The following is a 27,925-nucleotide window of genomic DNA, read 5'->3' on the forward strand; positions in this document are numbered from 1 at the left end:
AGTTATGTACATTGTTTACTCCAAACTATTTTTAATTTTGGAAAATAGATTAGCAACTTATAATGCAGTTATTGGTTTTAGACTAATAGTTCTAGATTCTAAATATACTTTTACATAACGTTGCATGAACCCAAAGTAAACACAATGATGAACAAATATTTTTAAACAAATAGTGAAAAGAGAAAAACATAGATGATAAGAAAATAAATTACGACATATATGAGAATAATATTTAGACAAATAGTAACTAAAAAGAAAAAATTAAATTCTTTAATTTAATATCGGAAGCTTTGTGGAGAAATTGAAAATTAAAAATAATCATAAGGGACTGGTATGATATATAAGAAGAAAAGAGAAGAAAAATAAGAGATGAAATGAGAATTAAAAAAAAAAGTAGAAGAAATGTGTATGCCACATGTATTTATGGGAGGAAAAATTTCAGTTATTTAGACTAAAAAGTAGAAGAATTGGGAAGAAAATGTTTAATTTGGATGGTGAAAAAATGCTTCGTTATTGGACAAATGAGAGAGTATTGAGAAGATTTATGTTTTCCCAATTCTTTTCCTCTATTTACACTATCTAGTCATACCCTTCATATATAGAGTCAAATACTAAAATAATAATTGATATAACATTACAGACAAGTAGGTAAATGTTTAATATCTCAATGTTGTTTCTCTGAAATAATATATAACGGTGCCATATAAGTTCTGAATCAACATTTCATACCGCATAGTCTTTCTTGCCATATCTTAAATGTACTAGTAAACTTGTTTAAATTTTTACTGTAATATTTGACGCGATTAAATTCATTTTATGCAATATAATCCGGAGAATAGCATAAACAGTTCTTCTAATATATATTACATCTCGGATTTTATACAAAGATATCAATATCATTTTTATTCATAGTCTCTATATAGTATCCATTACTTTGGATATACTTTGAAACTTATTAAGTTTCTATGAAACTATCTACAATAGTTACTTAGACTACATACAATGGTCATTTTTCTAAGCAGTTGAATGAAATACAATGATTTATTTTTTAAAAAATAAAGCTTATGTGGAGGCAACAAAGCTGAAACATTACAACATCTTTGAACTCTTTGAAGTGAGCTTCATATTGCCACATGTCATGCATTTATTGATTTGTTTTTTAGTTATATAATAAAGATTAGATAAAGATATGTGTTTGATATCTATTGGACGTTAAGATTTTGGAAATTTGTTATCCAACCCGATATTTGAAATTGATTATATCGTAGAATATAAAATATTTTTTTAATATTTTTATACCCAAATTCATCATTTTTATACTCTATATAGAAACTTGTTTCATTTTATTTTGACAAAAAAAACAATTTTACTATATTTTTGCTAATAGCTTTTAGAAACTTTTGTTTATTTTTTGTCGTCTTATAAGTAAAATAGATCCTAATAATAACCTTTTTACCTTCCAAAATTCTTCTAATTACCCTTTCACCTACCAAAATTCCAACAATTTTCAGTTTCAAAATCAATTTCCCAACCATCCCCAACATATACCAAATTATAGATACCCACCAAATTTCTTCATGTCGTCAGCTATTACAAACCACCGTCCATATCATGGATCGATTATGTCACCGTCGTCTCAAGCACCCTCTTATTCTTCTACTCCAATGGGTAATGAAACTAATACGAATGTTGGAGCAACTGAATTCCCGGAATTTTCTACACAAATGGCTCTTGGTGTTATGAGTGGTGTTCACGAAACTATTCCAAATGAAGAGGATTTAACTTGTAATCATTCGAGAAGCTCCAAATGGACCACTGATCAAAATTTGGTGCTACTGAGTAGGTGGATTAAATATGAACAAATAGTATCGTTGGTAGAAACCAAAAAGGTGAGTCATAATGGGGTAAAATTGCTGAGTACTGTGCTCATTTGATACTCCGTGTGATGGAGTTTTGTGCAGAAATAACTACAACTATGTGTACAAAAGTTTGGGCAAATGGGCTGGCGCTTAGGATAACGTTAAACGCATGCAACAAAGTGGGTGGTCTAAGGATGGTGTATTGGCAAAAGCGCATGAACTATATTCAAATGCTGGTAATGGAAATTTTGAATTATATTAGAGTGGCTCTCAATCCGTGATCAACCACATTATGGTAGTCAAGTAGAAGGAAATACTGGTTCTGGAAGTAGTGGATCTAAGAGAACCCACGAGAGTGATGTCAGGGATGCAAACTCTGTAGGATCTAGTGCTCGTCCAATAGGGAGTGATATTGCTAAGAAAAAAACAAAAAAGAAAGGTAAGGGCGCAGCCGTAGAAGTAATCAACGAAGAATGGAATGAATTCAAACAATTAAAGACTTAAGAGTTGGATCGATTGAACAACATATCCATGTTGCAAAATGAGACAAACGAATTGATTAAGGAAACGACCCAAACTAAAAAGATGAAGATGTATCTCAACCTAACTGAAAAGGAACATCTCGATGACAAGGGCAAAGAGTTGTTTCAGAAGTTGAGCCACAATTTATTTTGAAAATAATTGTTGTCAAGTGGCTATTTGTATTTTGTCACTTCGTGCTTTAATAATTTGTGTTTGTCACTTTCTCATTTTGTAATGATTGTTTGTCATTTTCTCCTTTAATAATTTGTATTAATTCCTTATGCTTTAATAATGTGTGTTTGTCACTTTCTGCCTTTAATAATTTGTATTGTCATGTTATGATTTAATAATGTAATCTGTCAGTTTTGGCTTTTAATAACAGAATTTTATCCTTATCCTTGTCTTTTGTGTTTTAACCACTCAATTTGAATCCAATCCTCTAGCCATTTTTTAAATATAAATAGGGACTCTTTCTTCCATTGATGTACCAATACCACAAATCTCTTCTTACTAAAAAATATTCAATGGATCCATCAAAATATCCTTTTGATATTGAACCTTACCAATAGCAGTCTAAAATTGAAGAGAAGTATATTATCAACTGGTTTAGGGAGCGCCGAAACAAAATAAAGGAAGACTATTCATCTCATAGCAAGAGAAAATACTTCAAGAGAGATCATGCAGCAGCAAATCAAAGACTAATTGACGAATACTTTGCAATTCAACCAACATATGAAGATACAATGTTTTGTAAGCGCTCCGAGTGCGAAAACATGTTTTACTTGGGATCGTTGCAGACCTATCAAGCAGCGACAACTACTTCACCAAACGATTTGAGGCAACCAAGAAAGAAGGTATATCTCTATTAGAAAAATGTACTACGGCCGTGGAGATGGCCGTGGAAATGGCCGTGGTGGTGGAAGTAGAGATGGTCGTGGTGGTGGAAGTGGAGATGGTCGTGGAATTGGTGGTGGTTACCGTGGAAGAGGAATAATTCCGGCTGCATTTATGGGCCGTGGCCGTGGAAGTGGTAACCATGGTCAAATGTCCATTGACGCCTTGCTAGCTCAAGAAGCAAGGAAATTGATGTCGGCTCTTCATCCAGACAGACTTGCGTGAACGTTGTGGTACATGTGAATGTCTCTCTTGTATATATATATATATATATATATATATGAGATTTGCAAAGTGATTGTGTGCTTGGTGTTTTTAACTTGAGTAGGACAGAATTTGCTTCACAAATTGATAAATATAAGAACTTGTCAAAATGTATAACTGAATTTGGTGTCGGATTATAAATTTCATCACTGGTTTTTATATATATGAGATGCGGAAAATTGATTGTGTTATTTGTGTATAACTGAACTTGTGAAAAATTGTATGATTGATATCGATCAATATCATTATTGTATCTCTGGTTTTTATAGAACATAATTAAAAGTTACTTGTCTACTTTGTTATTGACTTGATTAGGATTAACAGAAAATATGATTTGGTTCACATCTATATATACATTTTTGCAGTCATTTTGTGAAATAAATCCTGTAGTTGAGACTTATTTACAATGGTTGCCACTGGATTTTAATATTTGTTTTTGATAATTAGAAAAAAAATCTTCGAATTAAATATTTGACATTTAACAATTTTCCTAAAATCTCTCTACATTAACTACACGATTGGTTACTAAAATAAAACTTTCAAAATATTTAATATCATTTAATTACTACAAAATTATCATTATTGATATTGTTTTTCTGCATGACTATTACAATTCAATTATAATCATCAAACCGCAGAGATATTTGATAGCATTTAATTACTAGATAATTTTAAAAATAAATGATTCATAAACATATGATAAATAAGATCAACATTAATAAAATAAATGAGTTTTTTTTACGGGACGGGTTGGCAGGACGGGTTTGGCAGGACGTTACTTAATAACAATTCTAAACTATAAAATAAAAATATTTTATAGATAGTTACATAGATAGTTACAAATTACAAACTTTTATATATATTAATTTTAAAGTATAAATTGTCCCCGCGGTATACCGCGGGTGAAGATCTAGTTGATCATAATTTATGAACTTGTGAAATTGTTTGACTGATTTGGATCATGATAATAATTGTGTTATTGGTTTTTAAGTTGATGACATAATCAAATTGATTGTTTGTTATTTATTAATTGTGTCTCTGGTTTTTATAGAACATAAATAAAAATAACTTGTATGCTTTGTTATATACTTGATTAGGATTAACAGAAGAAATGATTTGGTTCATGTTAATAATTGTTTTTGACTCAAGTAAATTTGTTAATTGGTTTACATTTACTTGAGTAAAACAGAAAACGTGAGTAAAACAAAACTTGATTGTTTTTTAACCGTAAACGAAATTATCTACATTTAACTGAATTGTTTCTGATTTGTATTTTGTTCCAACGTCTATTTGTGAAACAAAACAAAAATTAATTGTGTGTCTAATTTGTTAATTTTCTGGATTTGAGGTTTGGTATCGACAACCGTCCTCAGCGTGCAATTGTAGCTGCAGTAAGAAGACACTTTGATGGTCTATGGTTCAACATATCATTTGTTCTCCATCATGCTATACTTCAATGGTGGGGAGACTTTATTATAAGTTTGATATCTTTTACCAAATACTTCAAAAAACTTAATCTTTCTAATTTGTAACCTTAATTGTTTGTTTTTCTTTCGGAGCAATCTTTCTATTGGAATCCAATCCATTTGAATGATGTGTATCACCTCTGGTATCATGTAGTTGCTGCCCGCCTTAGAGACATGATCTGTAAGGCTAAAACTTCCGAGAATAAACCTGATTGGATAAGTGAGGACACATGGCAGGCTATGTTGGAGTAGTGGAGCACTATTGAAGCTAAGAAGTAGAGCAAGACAGACTCTGCCAATCGACTCTCCGACCGTAACGTGTTTGGGCCACATCGGCACACAGCAGGTGCTAGATCTTATGAACAACTTCGAAACATAATTGTAAGTGAATTCAAATTTATTACATTTTTGTTATCTTCTTTATAAGTAAACGTGTCATTAATGTGTTGTACATGTTTTCTACAGTGGTAGAAGGAAGGTGTTGAGCCTTCGATGCTCTGCATCCTTAGGAAGACTCATCGTAAAGCTGATGACACATATGTGGATGATAAGGCAAAGGCCTTTGATGAAGAAATTCAGAGACAGCTTGACGAGATCGAGATCTCTAGAAACTCATCAGGTCCTTCTACTACTGATGATAGCACCAATTTCACAGGCCTCACTCGTCTTGACGAAGACAATATATACTACAAGGTAACGAGTTTCTAGCACTATAGAAACTGAAGTTGTTAATATGGTCTAAAGTTGTTTAGCGCTAAATTTTTGGAAACTGAAGTTGTTTGGTCCAAAATTATTAAAAAATGAAGTTGTTTAGCACTTTAAGAAACTATAGAAACAGAAGTTGTTTTGTCCAAACTTATTAGAAACTTTATCAACTGAAGTTGTTTAGAACTTTAAGAAACTTTAGAAACTGAAGTTGTTTAGAAACTGAAGTTGTTTGGTCCAAACTTATTAGAAAACTTAGAAATCGAAATTTTTTTTTTTTTTTTTTTTTTAAAAACCAAATTTGTTTTGTATGTTCTAAAGTTGTTTAGCACTTTCACAAACTAAAGTTGTTTATTTGGTCTTTGATTTCTTTAAAGGTTATAGCACCTCAAAATGGAAGGATTTTTGGTGTTGGAGATATCAGTACACGCGAGCGAGGTGAAAGCTCAACAGCTGGTGCTTTGGGTAGAGTCACTCTTGAACGCCAAGTCATAACCTTGCAAGAGCAGCTGGCATCTGTTGTGGAGTACATGAAACAATACATGCCAAATGGTGCACCAAACTTTGGCTCGACGCAGCGTACAGAAGGAACCGACGCTTCAGTGACCAGTCTAGACCGTGCTAACAACATTGAGAATGAACATACTGATCGGGACCAAGATGATGACATTAAATCATTTAACCCTTTGAATGAGGATGATGATGAGGATCTTGATGGTGAGGATGAAGCAGGTTCTGCTGCCTTTTAAGTAATCTACTCGTTAAATTTCCTACTCTTTTTATGGTTTGAGTATTGTTTAATTATGCTTTTCGTCCAATTAATTAAGGTTACAAGACATTAACCTTAATTTATTGCTTTCTGAATTATGTTTTTTATCTTATTAATCCAGACTTTTGTGGATGAAGATATAATTAACTATTTTGATGTATGATATTAATTATGCTTTTCTGAATTCTTGTTTTTACATTTGATTTCTTTTTTTATGCAAAACAAATTAATACACTAATTAGAATGTATTAAAACAGAATTAGTCTTTTGATAAGTTGGCAACAAATATAAAAAATATAATTAATTGTAACTAATAACACCAAAATAGTCGACATAAGTTGTTGCTAAATTGCAACTAAAGCATGTGGTAGTTTGTAAATAATAAGTGACAAGAATATCGTTAGACTTGTTGTTAAATTTTTGTGTCTACATCGTAACATTTGTTACAAGAAGATTTGTTGCACATAATTACGGTTCGTCTGAAGGTAATAAGTTGTTGCAATTTACTTCAATGATCTTGTGACAGTTTGTAAGAGGTACTTACAGTGTATCTTGTAACAATTTGTATCAAGTTTGTTATTAACATATATTGTCTCTTCCTTGTATCATTTTATGACATGTTTTTTTGTTGCATTTCATATCAGTTTTGTTATTACATTTCTGTAACTAAGTGGAAAGAATATTTACTATATACTTTTTGCTATTTGGTAGCAATTAGTTTCAAAAATTCTGAAGATAAATGTTACTATTGTGCTTCAATTATTTTAGTGGTAAGTGGTAATAAAGAGTATCAAAGTATGTCCACGATATTTGTAACAAATTTTCCATGAGTTTTTAGTCTTCTTTTTGTAAGTTTATAACAAGGTTTTTTGTGGCTACGTTGTGGCAAATTTCTTACCGTTTGCCACACAAATATTTTGCGTCAAGAACATTGTTACATGTTTTATTTTGATGCTTTTCCATAACAAATCCATATTTGTTACAAAATTGTTATTATACCCACTATTTTATTTGTAACTATATTAACCAAAAATTAAAGTGAATATAGTATTACTTGTTTTACCACTATTACAAAAAAATAATAGATACATACATAGTGTTACTTGTTCTACCAGTAGTACCAAAAAACAACAGAAACATACATAGTATTACAAAAGGAAGAATCCAATATTACATAGTTGTCCAGTCAAACATAAACAAAACAACTGTAGAAACAAATTAAATACTCGTATTTCCAAATAATAACCATTGACACGATTGCCTTGGACGCCATTTGTTTTGCGTCTTTCATCGTTGTGGACGCTTTTCCCCGGTTGATGGAAACTTTTAGCATTTTTTTTTCATTCCTATGTTTTTTAGATAGTGGCACTATCTTGAACGCTTTGATTTCATCTGAGACTTTCCACTGTGAACTATTCGACACTAAATAAATAGTTCTATAATACGCCAATGTCCAAAACTCCGCCCAATAATATTTTGAAACCAAATCAGGTAATTCCAAACCTCTTCTTCTAGTTTCATCATCAATATTACTAATGAGAGCGCCTAATGCATCAAGCATTGGTATTAACGAGTACTTCCTTGCGTTGAGAAACACACTGTTCAAAGATTGCACACAATTGCTTGTGTCTAAGTTGTAACTTTCCCTGGAAAACAACACCTTGGCCATTTTTCTTTCATAATGGTATCCTCCATATACTTGGTCGCACTAGGATATCTCAACTTAAACATTCTATACTATTTGTTGAAGTCAGCAATGGTGCATTGCCGACATAACTCCATGAATCTCCATGTGATTACGCTCTATTGGTGTTAGTAGGATTAACTTTCACATTTTGGGAGAAATATCAAATATAATACCCTTGATGAGCCCAGTATACATATTATGTATGCCCTTTATGAGGCTTGCATTTCTGTTGCTCATGAATACCAATTCAAAAGTATCAGATACAACAGGTTTTAGCTTCTCGAAAAACCAATCCCAACTAGCATCATTCTCACAGTCGAGTACGCCAACCTCTATGATATAATGATGACGATTAGGATCTTGAGCCGAGGAAAATACTAGTAAACCACCATATTCGTTCTTCATATGTGTTGCATCCACAATTATAACTTTCCTCATGACTTTAAAGCGTTCAATACTAGCTTCCAAAGCTATAAATAGGTATTAAAATTTATCATTCTGATCCAGTTTCAAATATGTTATTGTACCATCATTTACATTCTTCAACATGTACAAATAACTATTGATATCCTTGTAGCTTTTTTTTGGGCTATCTTTCAAATCACAAACCGCATGATATTTCCTCATTAGCGTTGTGGAGTATGATATCTTCACACCTAATTTTGTCTGAACCAGTTCCATGATAATCCTTGGAACTGGAGTATCCATTTGTCCCGGAAACTTATCATGAATAAGTGCTGCGACTAATTGTGAGTTACCTTTCCTTTTTCTGATCCTACTACTATTTTTACTTAGCCCAATGCAACTATGTATCTTATTGTACCTTCTAATCGAGAAGATGTAAGTATTACGGATATTTGACGCTCGTAAACACCAAGAACAACTTTTTTTAGCACACTTAAAGACATAGTGCTCCTTATCCGACTTTTTAATCACATAACCAAAACTGTTAACAAATGCAACTCTATCCACCACCTCGTGCAATGCCTACTTGTGTGGAAATTTTTGACGTAAGGACAAACCAATTCCTTCTTACCATTCTTTTTTAAACTGACCATGTTCTACAGCAGGCGGCGGCTCAACATATTGTTCCCCCTATCAGAATTATCCATAGACTCATCAACGGTTTCATCGCGTGAAACATTTTCATCTTCTTGAGTCACGTGATCCTCCACTATTGCCTCAAGTTGATGAGTTCCTTGTTCCTCTTCTAAGCAGAAGATAATGTATTATCCACTCTGATTTCATCCTCATCTGAATTCAACTCCGCATAGTTCTTACCAACATAACTTTTTCCACTCTAGACAATTGTTCTGTCAATTGCGGTTTAGAGATTTCCTCCACAACTAAAACACTTATGCGGTTATTTTCTTCGGATGCTATATAAACAAAGAGATCGTCATCATCACAAATGTTCATCTCTTCCTCGGGTCCCAACAATAGTGGATTGTACCTCATTTGCAATTTTACCTTACTTTCATCTAATACAAGCTTCGTAAATATCCTATTTTCTAACATAGAGAGAGTAATTTTAACCTATGATGTCTTCATCATCAAACTATACATGCGATCTTTGAATTTAAAATATATGATCACGTTCTCTCTCATTGTATCGTGCCAAAACAATATACATTCTCAGTCAGTATTACTAGTAATACCGGTTCTACTACATTTGTTAGTAATACTAGTACAAAAAGAAATACTACATTTCTAAGTAATACTATTGCAATTAAGACATACTAAATATATAAAACCTATTGTTTCAGGTAAAACTATACCTAGTTTGACCAATATTATTTTCGCGACAAGAACACATATTGGATTATTCAGTGTGAATCAGCATGTAATCAATTTTTTACCCATTTACAGACCAAATTGATCCTAAAACTATGCTTAAACTTCTAATGTGGGTACCAAAACATAATAACCCAAATCTAATTGGACTGAATATCAAAATATGTAAATCCAAAGTGAGAGCTTTTGAAGTTCTCTCCAACTCAAAGAACATACATGGACTTCGTAGCTTGACGCAGCTTACATGAGGAGAAAAAACGGGAACAAATGCAGCAGGATAGCTAGCTCACCTGAAGAAGTTGACGGAAGAAGAAGAGCTGGAGTTGGAGCTCGTTTTTCTTTTTGTTTGTTTTTCTTTTTTTCTGTTTAATTTTTTTTATTTATAAATTACAAGGGTAAAATTATCTTTCTACTTTTCATTAACACACAAAGGGATATAGAGATTACAAAAAAATATCAGAGGTTTGATGTCCTGAAAGGAACATGAGAGCAATCTCTGATCGTCGAGAGAAAAAAAAGAGGAAACGCGTTGCTTCCACGCGCCAAGGGTTTTCAATTTCATATAGTTTCTCATTTAAAACATCCACAACTTTCCAAATTGATACTATTATGAATTGTACAATCTCGGTAACATTCTCACATGTATCGATAGATAATAAGATGCATCAGATTCAGTTTTGATTGTACAATCTATATAAGGGTGGAGAAAAAGAATTATATAGGCAAATAGATCAAATCGCTCTCTCTTTTTTTTATTTTCTTTTAATCATGTTTTCTGCTTTCAGTTTTTTTGTCAGTTGGTTCTCGAGTTAGTAGAGACTCGAAGTAAGTCGAGCAGTTTAATTTGATGAAGCCTATTTAGGGAGGAATATTGCTGAAGCCCGCTTGAGTTACTTAGCAAGATTCTTTGATTTGAGATCGTATTACTGTATACTTTGTGTTTTATTGTGTATTACTGTTTGAGTTTGATGTCTTTCTCTGTTTCAATTAGTGTTTAATAATACAATCTCGTGATTAGGACAGATCTTAAATATCTTTAAGACTCCAAGTATATAAATTTATAAAATAATTAATTAATCCATTTAGAATATACAGATTTCAGATGACTAACTAAACCTTTGAAATTATTTCATGAATACTTAAAATTTTTGTTAGTATTTTGCTAAAGTTTTTATTTTATTTATTGTTTTATTAATTACAATAAGTAATTATTAATATTGAAGTTCACGCGTCCGTAAGTTATTTGATTACATGCTTAGTAAATTTAAGGAAATACTCACAAACAAAACTTGGATTTTTTCTGAATCAAAGCTACTGAGGATTGAACCATGGCGGTCATGAATTAGTTAACCATAGAAAATACCAGTAGACTAATACTTATAACCAGTTTAAAATAATATAAACCCGCAAAAATAATACTTTCCGCAGTCAAATTAATTTTATTTACAGATTATTTAAGAGCTAAAGCAAAGCCTTAAAAAAAATCGAAAGGGCCATTTGGCCCAAGTCTTTGTATATTTGTGATTTTCCATATCCCTATAGAAAATGAATCTTCTATAAATGATTGGTTGACTTGTTTAGATGAAACTAGTTTTTTTTAGTCAAACGGAATAATTCCTAGATAAGTAGATAGAATTACTATTTTCTAATCATCCAAAACAAATTCCTAGGGGTTTTCTATTTATTAGATCTATATCGTCTTCTTTGGTCTAGAATAATAATGGCTATGTCTGGTCCTCACATGCAAGATAGTAAGGGTTGAGTGTATATTGTTTTGTTGTTAGCCTAAACTAAAATGGATGAAACCAATTTCTACAAAATTCATATGTTTATTAATCATTTATAGTACACTGGAAAACAAGTATTTCAACTAAATTACTCTTAAAAAGGATAAAACAAAGACAATTCTTCTTTCTATCTTTTATTAGCTGAAAATTTTTGACCACTTTTCTATCTTTTTCTTAACCTTTTCAGTTTTTCATTTTCTAACTTCCTTTTATAATTCTCACTTTCCACCGATCAAACTTTTAAAAAGATTTAATGTGCGATAACCAAGACGGGCCATTGGTTAAGTTTGGTGTTGTCTCTCGGGGAAATGGAGATAAAAAGGACCAAAGCTACTCTTGCCCTAGAAATGAGGTCCTCAAGGTATGGCTCGACCCATCGTTTATAGGCACCTTCACCAATTTCGTTGATACATGTGATGTAGCTAGTAAGAACGCCACTAAGCTAAGTGTGGACGTTTTCGTAAGATCCAAGATTAGGGCTTTCTCCTCCTAAAACGGATCATCCTATCTTTTGCCAACTCCATCATCTCTTCAAATAGATTTGTGTCCTCCTTCACACCAAGCATATCATTCTCCATCTCCTCAAGTTGTTTTGTCTCTTCCATCACACCAATCATAGCCATGTCAATCCTCGCACGGAATTCTTCAAAACGATGATCAATAAGTCACGGCGTCTCATCTTTGAGAGTGACGAGGAAACTGTCTTAAGCTCCAACAAAAAGTTTTGACATGACTGTTTGCGATCACAATATTTTTTGCTAACGCCAATAACCATTGTTATCATTAGGATGAACAAACAGAAACTTTAACCAATATTTTTGAAAGGTTTTTGTTTCTTTCTTCTCTCTTTAATTAGTGAATTTCAATTATATTAACTGGAGAACGAGGAGGGAGCTATGGTGTTCTTTTATACAAGCAAAACAACTTAATCAAATTATCCTTAAAATTATTGTATTCAATAAACTATAATAGTTAGGAAAAAAATTTAATTTTGAGATCAATCTAAATAGTTCAGTGCAATGTGAATTGAAGCTATAATCTAGTGAAGTTAGGTTTAATTATCCACAAAGAGGATTCTTAATTAGGTTGTATTATTTTCAAAAACTTTCTATTTAAAAGGTTGTTATGGTCATCTTTTCACATAAACTAATGAAAATTTCTTAATAGTAAAAAAAAACAATTATGCATGTGCAAGTGAAATAAATTTATTAACTAAGACAATACATGATTGTAACTTTGTTTTATCTGTTCTTGTTTATAGATAGCTTTTGTTTGTATCTTTCTAAAAATAGTAAAGACAAAAATTATGTTTAATGTACTAGATTTTAACCCGCGGTATACCGTTTGGACAATTTATTTTTTTAAATTAGTATATATAAAAGTTCGCAAATTATATCTATCTATAATATATTTTTTATAGTTTACAATTGTTATTAAGTAACGTTCTTCCAAATCCGTCTCGCCAAACCCATCCCGTAAAAAACGTCTGCAATACACCGCTAATATAAATATATAATTATAAATAAATATTTTACAGGATTGCAATTGTATTTTAGTTTGTCAAACAAATTTTTGTTTTACATAGTTGCCGAAATCTAGTTCAAATTTTGGAGAAATAAGATTTAGTGAATTGATAAGAAATGTATTTAGGTGCGTTTTACTCATTTTTAAGGGATTGGAATTGTATTTTGGTTTGTCAAATATTTTTTGTTTTAAATAGCTGCTGACATCTAGTTCAAATTTTGGAGAAATGTGCGTGATATATGGAATTGGATTATATATGGAATGTTTTTCGTTTGTTAATCAATTTATTGTCAGAAAATAATCAATAATTAAAAGCAAGTGGCACTCATTGAAAAAAAGTTCTAACCCCAGGATTTATTTCACAAAATGGCCGCAAAAATCTATATGTAGATATGGTCGTACTAGAGCCATCGTGGTGGAGAGAGTAGTAGATTTTGACAAAAATAAATAAATAAATATATATCTATATATTATTCTGGATTTTTCCAATATAATACAGATCAAAATAATTAAAAAGAAACGAATTCTTTTTCCTTGCAAAAGAAATTTTTGCACTAGGTAGTATATTTTAATGTTTAAAAACTATTTAACCTTTCGAAAACTAATTCTCTCTTTCTTTCTTTACAATTAGATAAAATCATTAAATCCAAGAAAAAATTGTTTGTTCTTATAAAGCTAGTTTATTTTTTGAATAAAAAAATAATAATACCATTTTGTTTATTTAAGAAAAAAAAAACTAAGATAAAGAAATATTGCATTAAACTTTCTAATAAAAACGTTCATACTTGGACATCATGATCATACTGACAGAAAGCCCACAATAGTTACGTAAAACTTTGAAAAGTTATTTTTGTCCCAAAAACATGATTAAATTTGTTTGTGGTTATTAGAGGTAATTACTCTAAAAACATTCTATTAAATTTTCTGCTAAAAAAAGTTCTTACTTGCGCATCATAATCACAAAAGATTCATCATATCTCTATGTAAAAACTTAACCAAAAATATATCAAAAATCTAAATGGGCCGATAAAACAATAGATAATAAATTTAAAGCCCAATGTTCTGATAAAACGTTCATACATGGGCATCATGATCACAAAAGGCTCACTATAATTTAAGAAAAATCTAAACCCCAAAACCCAATATGCCCCAGAAATCGAGCAATAATAAAAAAACAATTCTCCCTTTTTAGTGTCAACAATCGTGATAAACATTTTATCCCTTTTTTCTACTGCTTATAGAATTTCTTCTATTTCTTATAAATCAGGTTCTAAAAAAGATTGCCGATGTTATGGTAGCGAAAGATGGGACCGGAAATTACAACACAATGAATGCGGCACCTCAACACAGCCAAAAGAGATTCGTCATCTATATAAAAAGAGGCGTTTATGATAAAATCGTTGTCATTGGAAATACAAAATCCAATTTAACTCTTATCGGTGATGCCCAAGATTCAACCATCATCACAGACAATTTAAGCTCTAGCGATGGTAAAAGAACGTTCAACACCACAACTGTTGGTAAGAATTCATGTTCTCTTCTTGAATAGTTTATAGTTTTCTCTTCTTTATATCAAATTATAACATTCTTAAAGACATTCCTAATTATACTGAAAATACGTTTTGAACCTTAAGAGTGATTGATTCATCGGTGTAGACATGTGCTTCCGAAACACGGTCGGACCAGCACAAGGACCAGCTATTGCCTTCAGTGTGAGTGGTGATATGTCCGTAAGTTACCGATGTCGTGTCGAGGGATGCATTCTATTTATAGGGAATGCTTTATTATTAGCACTGTAGATTTTATTTGTGAAAACGCGGCGCGGTCTTTCAGATCTGCCTAATTGTAGCAAGACAGCCTACGAGGGGGCATAGCAATGGCATTACCGCCCAGTCACGCACAATATGGACGATAACTCGGGCTTCTCGATTTAAAAATGCAATATCACTACGAGTTCAGACCTAGATCTGGCAACTGTGAAGACATATCTTGGTCGACCTTGGAGGATATTTTCAACAGCCGCGGTTATGCAGTCTTTCATCGGTGTTTTAGTTTATCCCGCAGGTTGGACTCTTTGGGAAGGAGAAACTTGTGTATCAACTCTCTACTACCGCGAATATCAAAACAGGGTCCGGGAGCTATGACTAACAAAAAGGTAAAGTGGTCAGGGTTTAGAGCTATTACAGATTCTAAAGCGGCTACAAAATTTACTGTTGCCAAGCTATTAGATGGAGAAATGTGGCTGAAAGCAAGTCGAATTTCGTACAAACGCGGACTCTCATGATATTTTTCTTCTTATGCTTCACATGTATGAGTTAACATACTTAATAAAATAAATTATCTACCAATTTCTCTATTATTCGTCTATTATTCTAGAGCTTTTAATTTAAACTAGATGAACACCCATGCTACGCATGGGTTTTTGTTTTTAAAATTACCTAAAAATATGATTATGGTTTTGTGTTGATTTTGATGTTCATTTTGATAAATTCCTATCTATTAAATACAATTCTTATATTTTATGATTAGATTTATCTATAACTCAAAATATCAATTCTACTATAATATGTACATATATTTATATATCTATTATTCTAATATTTCACTATCATGATCACATACAAAAACAGTATATGATATATTGATACAATGTATGTAGTTATATTACTTATGTGTTTTAAAACTTGCCTAATTTAATTGTAACAAACAATTATTTATTCCATATATTCTCTTGTCATCAACTACACAATCACATCATGATATGCTAGTAATTCAAGTCAACACTTTAATTCTTTTCCTTGCATTTAGCCATATAGAGTCTCATATTTTTTTTGTATGTCGAATGTCGAATGTCTCAGATGACTATTACGTTATAAAATTGTATATCAATGTTACCAAGTTATCAGAACGCACACAAATATACTGAAAACGTTTATATGATAAATTATATTCACATAACGTAATAATAAAAAACTATCCAATTAAAATTACTAAATTTATATGAGGTTAGGTAGCAAACATCTAAACTACAACAAAAATTAAATATTTAGCCATTATGGATTAATGAATATTGATAAAAAAAATTTAATAACATAAGTAGAATAAAATGAAAATAGCACTTGATACATTATTATGATTTTTTTAATTATTGAATGTTTTTAGAAATTTATTTAAGCGTGAGATTAATGAAGAATTTAACACAACAAAAGACTCATGATTTTTCTCAATTAATTTGCTAATCTTTTAATTTAATTAATGTAGAATGACACATGTCATTTTCTTATATGATGATGTGTCACTCCTATGGAGAGAGTTGACCAACTTTCATATATATGATTTCAGCTGTTGATAGGTTTAGCATCAACATTGTCATACTTTGAACACAAAACAACATTTCCATTGAAAAAGGTTGAAGAAGACATTATCAATCATGATATTAATTTCATCCATGATTTTCTAAGACATGACTAGTTCAAACTCTAAAACTTTTGTAAGAAAAATCTCTTTATGTAATAAATTCACATTGAATCATCAAAATCTTCTAATTCACTACTCTCTGGGTCATCAGGCTATTTAACCACAATCATCTGTGTACAAATAAAACCATTCATATTTACTATTTAGTCAGAATTCACACATAAAAGCAAAAAGAAGGATCAAGCACATTGGTTTACCTGCCAATATCAATAGTTTTGGCTAATGCACAATCATGATAAGTTTTAAAAGCCTCAACAACTGCAGGAAGATAAAGCAGAGAAGGCGGGTACTCTTCATTTCCAATCATAAACGTCATGTTTCTCTAGTCCTCTACTGTAACGCCCGTGAACCGAAAAATCGGTTAGGGTTTGTTTTTAAATCATCTGGTTTAATTGGTTGGGTTAATTGGAAACCCTAGAGTGTGCCTATAAAATAAGGAAACTCGAAATTAGGGCTTTAGTTAGCCACTTTTCGTTTTATAAAGGAGAAAAAGAGAGAAAAGGAGAATGAGCAGAATCGTTAGGGTTTGGGAGAAATCAGTTTCGTCATATCAAATCGTGGTAAAAGGTAACGAAATTTGGTAGAGTTATTCCCAAGTCCTTTATCGTTATTTTCTAGTTTACAGAATTGGATTTGGATTAAAATTGGTTGAGTTATTCGCAGTTTCGTGAGACACGTTTTCTCAAACGCGAATTAGGACCAGCGGAGATTGAAACTAAGATCGTGGTCTCGTCTGTTCTTTGATCGGCAGGAGATTTTGTGGGCCGTTTTGTGACGTCTGCAGATCAGATTTCACCGGAGCGATTGAATAGTTAACGGTTAGCTTGTATTTTAGGGTTTCATCTTTGAGACTGCTTGTTTCTGGTGTTTTCCTGTCCATTTTGCTTCAAGGTTGCTTTTGGTTGTGGACTTGTTGTAAGACGTTTCTGGACTGTTTCAGACGCAAGGAGAGTCTCTCCTGGGTTTAATTGCTATTAGAATCAATTTGTTAAGGTGAGTGCGTGACCATGAGCTTATCTGAGCGATTGGGTTGTGTGATTTGTTTTGTGTGATGATATGTAGGTGTGGTGAATGTGTTTTGGGTGAATTGTTCAATGACTGGTTTGTTTGTATTGTATTCGTGATTATACCTTTGTATTTGCTTGTGTGTATAGCTCATAGATGGGAGGATCGCCTCACTAAGTATTTATGATAATACTTACGCATCTCATTGTGTTGTTGATGCAAGTAAAGATAAAGTGTGATCGTGGAATCATGGCAAGGAAGAGAGGATGATCTAGGAACTCGTTTGTTTGATTTTTGGTGTTTTTGGTTATTGGAACCCGGTTAGGATTGTCAGTTATTCTTGGTTTTGTTGGTCGAATTATTTATTTATTCATAAAATAGTATTTTTGACTTACGGTTTAATTATTATGTTATTGGTTGTTTTAATTAGATATTTATGGGAATATTTAATTATATTTTTTAAAAAAAAATGGGTCGGGTTGTTTCAATTTGGTATCAGAGCGATTACGGTTCTAGGATGTGTAGAAAAATTATTTGATGAATTATTTTCCTGTTGATTGATGTGGGATGAGCTAGGGTGTTAGCATATTGAGGATTGATTATGGAGTGTTTAGTCAATTGTGTGTAGTTGGAGTCCTAGCATCATCTTCTCCGAGCCTTAAATGAGATTCGACGGCAAGTTGTTTGTAATATATTCGTTTGTTTTAGTTTCTTAGCCATTTGTTCTTGAGTAGCGCAGATGGTTAGAGGAGCTGGAGTTCGTGGTCGTGGTCGCGGTCGTGGTCACGGTAGGGGACGAGTCCTCGAGGGTACCGGCGAGAGTGATGGCCACAGTGCCACAGTTGAGCAGAGTGTGGGTTCGCAGCCTGAGTTTGTGGAGCCCGGGGTTAGGAACGGTCTTGGTGCCGATATAGCTGGTGCAGCCGGAGTGGGGGCTGGTGGAGCTGGTGTCGGTACCAGTGTGCATGCCGTTGGTGCTGAGGGCCCAGGACTGATGGGTGCCGCAGCTGGAGGAGCCCAGGTTCCAGAGGTTGGTTTGGCGGGCCTGTTGAGGCAGTTGTTGGAGCGGTTACCAGGTGTGGTACCAGTGGAGGCTCCAGTTGCGCCACGAGTGGCGGAGGTGCAGCAGCGGGCTGCGGTTGCTGAGGAGGTTCCATCTTATTTGAGGATGATGGAGCAGTTGCAGAGGATTGGCACCGGTTATTTCTCTGGTGGTACTAGTCCTGAGGAGGCCGACAGTTGGAGGTCGCGGGTTGAGCGGAACTTCGGTTCGAACAGATGCCCGGCGGAGTATCGGGTAGATCTAGTAGTGCATTTTCTAGAGGGGGATGCACATTTGTGGTGGCGGAGTGTGACTGCCAGAAGGAGGCAGGAGGATATGTCTTGGGCAGATTTCGTGGCTGAGTTTAATGCCAAGTACTTTCCGCAGGAGGCGCTCGACCGTATGGAGGCGCGTTTTCTTGAGCTGACACAGGGTGAGCGGTCGGTTCGGGAGTATGACCGGGAGTTTAACCGACTCTTGGCGTATGCGGGTCGGGGCATGGAGGATGACCAGGCCCAGATGAGGAGGTTCTTGAGGGGACTTCGACCAGATTTGAGAGTGAGGTGTAGAGTGTCGCAGTACGCCACGAAGGCGGCACTGGTGGAGACGGCTGCTGAGGTAGAGGAGGACCTTCAGAGGCAGGTGGTGGGAGTGAGTCCAGCGGTACAACCGAAGAAGACTCAGCAGCAGGTGACACCTAGCAAGGGCGGCAAGCCTGCACAGGGGCAGAAGAGGAAGTGGGATCATCCTTCCAGAGCTGGACAGGGTGGTCGTGCAGGATGTTTTTCTTGTGGGAGCCTTGACCACAAGGTGGCGGATTGCACGCAGCGAGCTGAGACGAGGGAGTGCTACCACTGCAGGGAGAGGGGACATCTCCACGTCAAGGTTGCTGGAGGGCAGTTTCTAGCGGTTCTGGAGAGAGCGAAGGGTGTAGATATTCAGATTGCAGGGGAGTCAATGCCAGCAAATTTGATTATCAGCCCTGTAGAGTTGTATGATGTTATTCTGGAAATGGATTGGTTGGATTATTACAGAGTACATCTTGACTGCCACCGTGGGAGAGTTTCTTTTGAGCGGCCAGAGGGAAGGTTGGTTTATCAGGGAGTGAGACCTATCTCAGGGAGTCTCGTCATCTCAGCAGTGCAGGCAGAGAAAATGATCGAGAAGGGCTGCGAGGCTTACCTGGTGACGATATCTATGCCGGAGTCTGTGGGGCAGGTAGCAGTGAGCGACATTCGGGTTGTTTAGGAGTTCGAGGATGTGTTTCAATCGTTGTAGGGATTACCACCATCATGGTCTGATCCTTTCACGATTGAGTTGGAACCAGGGACAGCGCCGTTGTCTAAGGCACCCTACAGGATGGCTCCAGCAGAGATGGCAGAGCTAAAGAAGCAGCTAGAGGATTTGTTGGGTAAGGGATTCATTCGTCCTAGTACTTCACCTTGGGGAGCGCCGGTGTTATTTGTGAAAAAGAAGGACGGGAGTTTCCGCTTATGTATTGACTACCGGGAGTTGAACCGGGTCACTGTGAAGAACAAGTACCCTTTGCCAAGGATCGATGAGTTGTTGGATCAGTTGAGGGGTGCTACTTGTTTCTCCAAAATCGATTTGACGTCAGGTTATCACCAGATCCCGATAGCGGAGGCAGATGTTCGCAAGACTGCTTTCAGGACGAGATATGGACATTTTGAGTTCGTGGTGATGCCTTTCGGGTTGACTAATGCACCTGCAGCGTTCATGAGGTTGATGAACAGCGTGTTCCAGGAGTTTTTGGATGAGTTTGTGATCATCTTTATTGATGACATTCTGGTGTATTCTAAGAGTCCTGAGGAGCATGAGGTACATCTGAGGAGAGTGATGGAGAAGCTGCGGGAGCAGAAGTTGTTCGCTAAGTTGAGTAAGTGTAGTTTCCGGCAGAGAAAGATGGGTTTTCTGGGTCACATTGTTTCTGCAGAGGGAGTTTCAGTGGATCTAGAGAAGATTGAGACTATCAGAGATTGGCCTACACCGACGAATGCCACTGAGATCAGGAGTTTTCTTGGGTTGGCAGGGTATTACAGGAGGTTCGTCAAGGGGTTTGCGAATATGGCACAGCCGATGACTAAGCTGACGGGGAAGGATGTTCCTTTTGTGTGGTCACCGGAGTGCGAGGAGGGTTTCGTGAGCCTGAAGTAGATGTTGACGAGTACACCAGTGTTAGCATTGCCAGAGCATGGAGAGCATTACATGGTGTATACTGATGCCTCGGGAGTTGGTTTGGGTTGTGTTCTAATGCAGCGTGGGAAGGTTATTGTCTATGCATCACGGTAATTGAGGAAGCATGAGGGCAACTATCCTACTCACGATTTGGAGATGGCTGCAGTAATCTTTGCCTTGAAAATTTGGAGGTCTTATCTTTATGGCGGGAAAGTGCAGGTGTTCACGGATCATAAGAGTTTAAAGTATATCTTCACTCAGCCAGAGCTGAACCTGAGGCAGAGGCGATGGATGGAGTTGGTGGCTGATTATGATCTGGAGATACCTTACCATCTCGGTAAGGCTAATGTGGTTGCAGACGCGTTGAGCCGTAAGCCCGTGGGCGCGGCTCCAGGACAGAGTGTTGAGGCCTTGGTGAGTGAGATTGATGCTTTGCGGTTGTGTGCTGTGGCACGAGAGCCATTGGGATTGGAAGCTGTGGATCGAGCAGATCTTCTGATTAGAGTTCGGTTGGCTCAGGAGAAGGATGAGGGGTTGATTGCGGCTTCTAAGGCAAAGGGCTCTGAGTATCAGTTTGCAGCTAATGGGACTATCCTTGTGCATGGGCGAGTTTGTGTGCCTAAGGATGAGGAGTTGCGACGGGAGATCTTGAGTGAGGCTCATGCGAGCATGTTTTCCATTCATCCAGGAGCGACTAAGATGTACCGAGACCTCAAGCGGTACTATCAAAGCGTCGGGATGAAGAGGGATGTAGCTAATTGGGTTGCAGAGTGCGATGTTTGTCAGTTAGTTAAGGCTGAGCATCAGGTGCCAGGTGGCATTTTGCAGAGTTTACCCATTCCTTAGTGGAAGTGGGATTTTATCACGATGGATTTTGTGGTTGGGTTGCCTGTGTCGCGAACCAAAGATGCTATTTGGGTGATCGTGGACCGTCTGACTAAGTCAACATATTTTCTGGCCATCAGAAAAACCGATGGAGCGGCGGTGTTGGCTAAGAAATATGTGAGCGAGATCGTGAAGTTGCATAGAGTACCTGTGAGTATTGTGTCAGACAGGGATTCCAAGTTTACTTCTGCATTTTGGAGAGCCTTTCAGGCAGTGATGGGTACTAAGGTGCAGATGAGCACGGTTTATCATCCACAGACAGATGGGCAATCTGAGAGGACTATTCAGACGCTTGAGGATATGTTGCGGATGTGTGTCTTGGATTGGGGAGGTCATTGGGCGGATCACTTGAGTCTGGTAGAGTTTGCTTATAACAATAGCTATCAGGCGAGTATTGGGATGGCTCCTTTTGAAGCGTTGTACGGGAGGCCATGCAGGACACCGTTATGGTGGACCCAGGTGGGGGAGAGGAGCATATATGGTGCAGATTATGTTCAGGAAACCACGGAGAGGATCCGGGTTCTTAAGCTGAACATGAAGGAAGCTCAGGATCGACAGTGGAGTTATGCTGACAAGAGGAGGAGAGAACTTGAGTTTGAGGTTGGGGACAGAGTGTATCTTAAGATGGCCATGTTGCGAGGTCCGAACAGGTCTATCTCAGAGACTAAGTTGAGTCCGAGGTACATGGGTCCGTTCAGGATTGTTGAGAGGGTGGGACCAGTGGCATACAGGTTAGAGTTGCCTGATGTTATGCGTGCGTTTCACAAGGTCTTTCATGTGTCGATGAGGAAGTGTCTAAACAAGGATGATGAGGTGTTGGCTAAGATTCCAGAGGATCTTCAGCCCAACCTGACTTTGGAGGCGAGACCAGTGAGGGTTCTCGAGAGGAGGATCAAGGAACTTCGGCGGAAGAAGATTCCTTTGATCAAAGTCCTGTGGGACTGCGATGGTGTGACAGAGGAGACTTGGGAGCCAGAGGCGAGGATGAAGGCAAGGTTCAAGAAGTGGTTCGAGAAGCAGGTTGCTGCATGAGTTTGTCTTTCCTTGGTTTCCAGTTTCACTGTTGTTGAGTTTTTGAGCTTTTGAGTTGTTGTTCTTATTTCTCTTTCATTTGTATTTTCGTTTGGAGTTGTAACGATCATGACAGTTGATGATTAATAAGATGAGTATTTTTTCTTGGATTTGACTTCAGTTGTCTTATTTAAGATTGTGTTGTGCGGTTTCCAAAAATGGAAAGTTTCCTAGAAAGGACTTGTCTATTTTTGGAAAGTTTGAGTAAACAACCTAAGAGAAAGGTGTGTTTACGAGATGGCCGGGAGTTGGTCATAAGGATGTTTTCGAGGGGATATGATGGATGGTGAGGCATAGAGGTGTCTTACGCGAATCCATAAGAGAGTCTGGAGATATGCTCGGAAGCGTTTAGTATTGTTGCTCGAGGGACATGAGGGTCCCAACGACTCGTGAGGAGCGGGGTATGCTCCTGAGGTACCGGTAACTCGAGGGACATGGTGTCTTTAGAGTACGAGGGGTACGGTGGCTTCAGGTGACGATCCGAGAGCACGCTTTAGGGTGACGACTCGAGAGCGAGTTTTGTGGTATTATTTTCTACAAGTGTCGTAACTCGATGACTTTGTGGCTGAGAGTGAGCCGACACAACTCAGGGTTTGACTTTGAGTGGGGAAGATAATATGTGTGATACCCGAGATACCGTAGGCCGAGGCCTGAGAGTGATGGTTTATGCTCGAAGATTGCGGTCTGAGAGTGGAGAGTGAGTTGTGAGCAACAATGACTAGTAAATCGTGAGTATATCGACTGGATAGAAAGACCTAGAGGGGGTCTGGTTGGAGGGAGTGCGGACTGTAGTGATGGTTACACGGAGTTCCTCGGAGTGGAAGGGTGAAGCTAGATTCGAGGACGAATCTATGTTAGTGAGGGAGAATTGTAACGCCCGTGAACCGGAAAATCGGTTAGGGTTTGTTTTTAAATCATCCGATTTAATTGGTTGGGTTAATTGGAAACCCTAGAGTGTGCCTATAAAAGAAGGAAACTCGAAATTAGGGCTTTAGTTAGCCACTTTTCGTTTTATAAAGGAGAAAAAGAGAAAAAAGGAGAATGAGCAGAATCGTTAGGGTTTGGGAGAAATCAGTTTCGTCATATCAAATCGTGGTAAAAGGTAACGAAATTTGTTAGAGTTATTCCCAAGTCCTTTATCGTTATTCTCCAGTTTACATAATTGGATTTGGATTAAAATTGGTTGAGTTATTCGCAGTTTCGGGGGACACGTTTTCTCAGACGCGAATTAGGACCAGCGGAGATTGAAACTGAGATCGTGGTCTCTTCTGTTTTCCGATCGGCACGAGATTTTGTGGGCAGCTTTTTGACGTCTGCAGCTAAGATTTCACCGGAGCGATTGAATAGTTAACGGTTAGCTTGTATTTTAGGGTTTCATCTTTGAGACTGCTTGTTTCTGGTGTTTTCCTGTCCATTTTGCTTCAAGGTTGCTTTTGGTTGTGGACTTGTTGTAGGACGTTTCTGGACTGTTTCAGACGCAAGGAGAGTCTCTCCTGGGTTTAATTGCTATTAGAATCAATTTGTTAAGGTGAGTGCGTGACCATGAGCTTATCTGAGCGATTGGGTTGTGTGATTTGTTTTGTGTGATGATATGTAGGTGTGGTGAATGTGTTTTGGGTGAATTGTTCAATGACTGGTTTGTTTGTATTGTATTCGTGATTATACCTTTGTATTTGCTTGTGTGTATAGCTCGTAGATGGGAGGATCGCCTCACTAAGTATTTATGATAATACTTACGCATCTCATTATGTTGTTGATGTAGGTAAAGATAAAGTGTGATCGTGGAATCATGGCAAGGAAGAGAGGATGATCTAAGAACTCGTTTGTTTTATTTTTGGTGTTTTTGGTTATTGGAACCCGGTTAGGATTGTCAGTTATTCTTGGTTTTGTTGGTCGAATTATTTATTTATTCATAAAATAGTATTTTTGACTTGCGGTTTAATTATTATGTTATTGGTTGGTTTAATTAGATATTTATGGGAATATTTAATTATATTTAAAAAAAAAATGGGTCGGGTTGTTTCATCTACAAATCCAAATCATAAAAACATTGAATATCGAGTTTGTTCCAGATTTAAGGAACTTTATTTAAAATAAATTTCTAAATAAACTTTATTCAAGAATGATGCAACAAAAATGTTTTTAGTCTTCTCTGACAAAACATACAACTCACAATATCAGGTGTTCAAGGAGACATTGCAAAACACAAGCTTTGATCCTTATTGAGATTCAAGAATGAATTTTATGCAAAAAAACATTCAAGAACTCATCACGTGACGCAACGCAAGGAGCAAAGTTTCCGTACTAAGTTCAAAAGAAATTGCCACACATAAAGACACTAATGTCAAACCTCAGCAAAGTTTCGATTACTTGCAATCTTGAACAAATTTTTGTTAAAAAAATTTTGATAGGAAAAAAATTTAAATGAACTTAAAGTGTTTACATTTGATATTCATCATTACTCATAACAAAATAAAAATAAGACTCACTAATCAGAATATGGCGTAACAAAATAAAATAAAATATGGCGTAACAAAATAAAACAAAATATGGCGTAACAAAATAAAACTAAGACTCACTAGTCTAGTAATCAAATTATGCAATGATTCCAAATCTATCTCGTGTGAGTTGATATTCTCATGAGCAGAAATGACCTATGTAGCATAACCACAAGCACATCATATTGTCAAAAATTCTGCAACACACTACAGATGCGTAACATGAAAGCCAATCATTCTAATCATAGGAACTAATGTAAAGGTAAACAACATCATAATTCATACCTCGCTATTAATTTCCTTAGAGAGATCAATTTGATTTTCTACCTTATCATCGACACTCCGGTTAGGATTGTCAGTTAAATGTCTTTTCACAACCTGATAATGAAACGAGTTAAGATCCAGATTTAACTCTAGAACTAAATATATCACCAAAAACACCATAGATAAAGCATATAAAAACTCACTTCAAGGGTCTTAGAAACTTACTCCATATTATTTGTCAAGTTAGCCACGGTAGTAGCCATGTTAGCTTTTGTCACATACATAAAGGTCAGTGAACAATCATAAACAGTTTTTAGTTCCATACAACATTGAAACCTCCTTTGACCGAAATAGTGTGTATGAACATCAAGGGTTTGTAGGTTAGCTCAAAACAACCAAAAACGAAGAGAGTCTTGATGAGCACACACACACATAGAAAACAATACCTAAGAAACTATTTGAGTAGAATTATAATTTCATAATCTTTACATACCACAAGAAACACCATTCATGATCGTTATCTGCTTCAGCGAAGGTAACTGTCAAACCTCCATTGCCAATCGTTGAACCTTCACATTATTCCCAATTGCAAAAGAAATCAAATGAATTTAGTACATGAAGAATCTGGCGGAACCAACACTCAGTCACAACATTTTCACACTTAATTTTACTCTTAATCAACAGAATCATCAGAGAAATCTCATGTTTTATCACTAGAACAATAATCGACAAAGAGAAAAGTCTACAAGCGTGTATTTGTTTTTACAATCATCACCTAATCAACGGTTGACATGTAACTCTCTCAAATTCCTAAAACTATATCTATTCTAAATACATTATTAGATTTTGAACCCACGCTACATGAGGGTATGTTTGATATATTTTGATAAAAAATACATACAATTGATTATGGTTTTTAAATTAAAGTAAAAGTTTCTTTTCAAATATACCATGTTAAAAATTATAAAAATCAATAGTGTTTAAGAATCATAAATCCATTTTATTTTCTCATATTCAATTGGCTGTCAACACCTATGTTTTCGTATTTCTCTTCACATTGATTGTTTATTACGTTTTATATTCCTTCATGTCATATTAGTTATCAAATTTCTTTTGGCCGTTGTCATCATTACTTTCACCGTTCGCTTCTTCGTTATAGTCTTCATCTTCATCTTCCACGTTATCTTTCTCACTTTCTTCCTCATCTTCTCTATATTATTCGTTATTATGTGATTAAAAACAGAGCAATAAATTTAAAGTTACTAACCTTAACCAAACATAGTTCAATAAGCCTATGAACTAACTACCAAAACGACTTAGTTCATTTCATCATCTGAACTCAAAATTTGATCCCTTAGTTCTCATCTCCCGAATACTCTACCCAAATTCAGATTATTCCATGCTCATTGGATTTTTTTTATTGTCTCCACATATTTGGTCAGATCTAAAACTTTAAAAGAAATATTCTTTAACTTGTTGAAGAAGTTGTTTAAATCTATGTCCCACCATTGAACCTCATGACAGTAATACCAGACACCTCGTCATCAAGTTGAGTTACATATATATGAACTAAACGTTGTCATAAAAATTTCATGTCATAACTTTTTCTCACTTTTTTTCCATATTTGATAATCCAAGTTTATCTTATGGTGTCAACCGAGTTTCTCTCTTTCTCTGTCATTTTTAGATAAAAATAATTATCTTTGTTACCTAAATTTTAACGTTAATTGTTCAAAATGCAAGGAAACTTTCATCAATTAATTACATTTCTTACAGCTTGCTAATTCCCCTACTTCTTTTATTGAAATTGGTGCTAAAAAAAGAACAACTATTTCCACAATTTCAACACAAATCTTCATAATTTTTAACTAGTTAGAAACTATCTAACCGAAGTATATACAACCTAAGTTAAAAAAAAAAACATGCAAAATGTGACTTATTTATAATAATAATATTAGTATGATTGTTGGCATTATCTTTTTTTAATACATAAAAATATAAAAATATAAAACATTTCTCCACTCCCTCTGTTTACGAATCTTTCATTTAAAGCTACATTTTTTTTTTGTTACAATTATCACCCAATGAACGGTTTGACACATAACTCTCTCAAATTCCTAAAGCTCCATCTAAAGAGAGCTCAAATTCCTAAAGCTCCATCTAAAAAGAGCCCAAATTCCTAAAGCTTCATCTGAAGAGAGCTCAAATTCCTAAAG

The 27,925-nt window shown here is 35.5% G+C and overlaps 1 protein-coding gene, 1 long non-coding RNA gene and 5 pseudogenes across 7 annotated transcripts; 5 read left to right on the top strand and 2 right to left on the bottom strand.

Annotated features, from left to right (window-relative positions):
• Positions 1-1,577: 1,577 nt before the first annotated feature.
• On the top strand, positions 1,578-3,500 carry AT1G36675 (glycine-rich protein; the record flags this gene model as incomplete). The annotated part of the gene is made up of 5 exons (NM_148513.1): positions 1,578-1,889; positions 2,014-2,095; positions 2,170-2,298; positions 3,179-3,235; positions 3,274-3,500. The coding sequence occupies 5 exons, from the start codon at positions 1,578-1,580 to the stop codon at positions 3,498-3,500; spliced, it is 807 nt and encodes a 268-aa protein (NP_683354.1).
• Positions 3,501-5,089: 1,589 nt separating this feature from the next.
• Positions 5,090-6,212, top strand: AT1G36680 (annotated as a pseudogene; the record flags this gene model as incomplete). Its single annotated transcript has 1 exon — positions 5,090-6,212.
• Positions 6,213-6,223: 11 nt separating this feature from the next.
• On the top strand, positions 6,224-6,526 carry AT1G06993. Its single transcript, NR_139180.1, has one exon. It is a non-coding gene; the product is annotated as an other RNA (long non-coding RNA).
• A 1,171-nt stretch (positions 6,527-7,697) lies between these two features.
• Positions 7,698-9,774, bottom strand: AT1G36690 (annotated as a pseudogene; the record flags this gene model as incomplete). The annotated part of the gene is made up of 1 exon: positions 7,698-9,774.
• Positions 9,775-11,999: 2,225 nt separating this feature from the next.
• On the bottom strand, positions 12,000-12,563 carry AT1G36700 (annotated as a pseudogene). Its single transcript has one exon.
• Positions 12,564-14,258: 1,695 nt separating this feature from the next.
• On the top strand, positions 14,259-15,552 carry AT1G36710 (annotated as a pseudogene). Its single transcript has one exon.
• A 2,940-nt stretch (positions 15,553-18,492) lies between these two features.
• On the top strand, positions 18,493-22,896 carry AT1G36720 (annotated as a pseudogene; the record flags this gene model as incomplete). The annotated part of the gene is made up of 1 exon: positions 18,493-22,896.
• Between the last annotated feature and the right edge of the window lie 5,029 nt (positions 22,897-27,925).

This window comes from Arabidopsis thaliana (assembly GCF_000001735.4).
Source record: "Arabidopsis thaliana chromosome 1 sequence".
NCBI lineage: Eukaryota > Viridiplantae > Streptophyta > Magnoliopsida > Brassicales > Brassicaceae > Arabidopsis > Arabidopsis thaliana.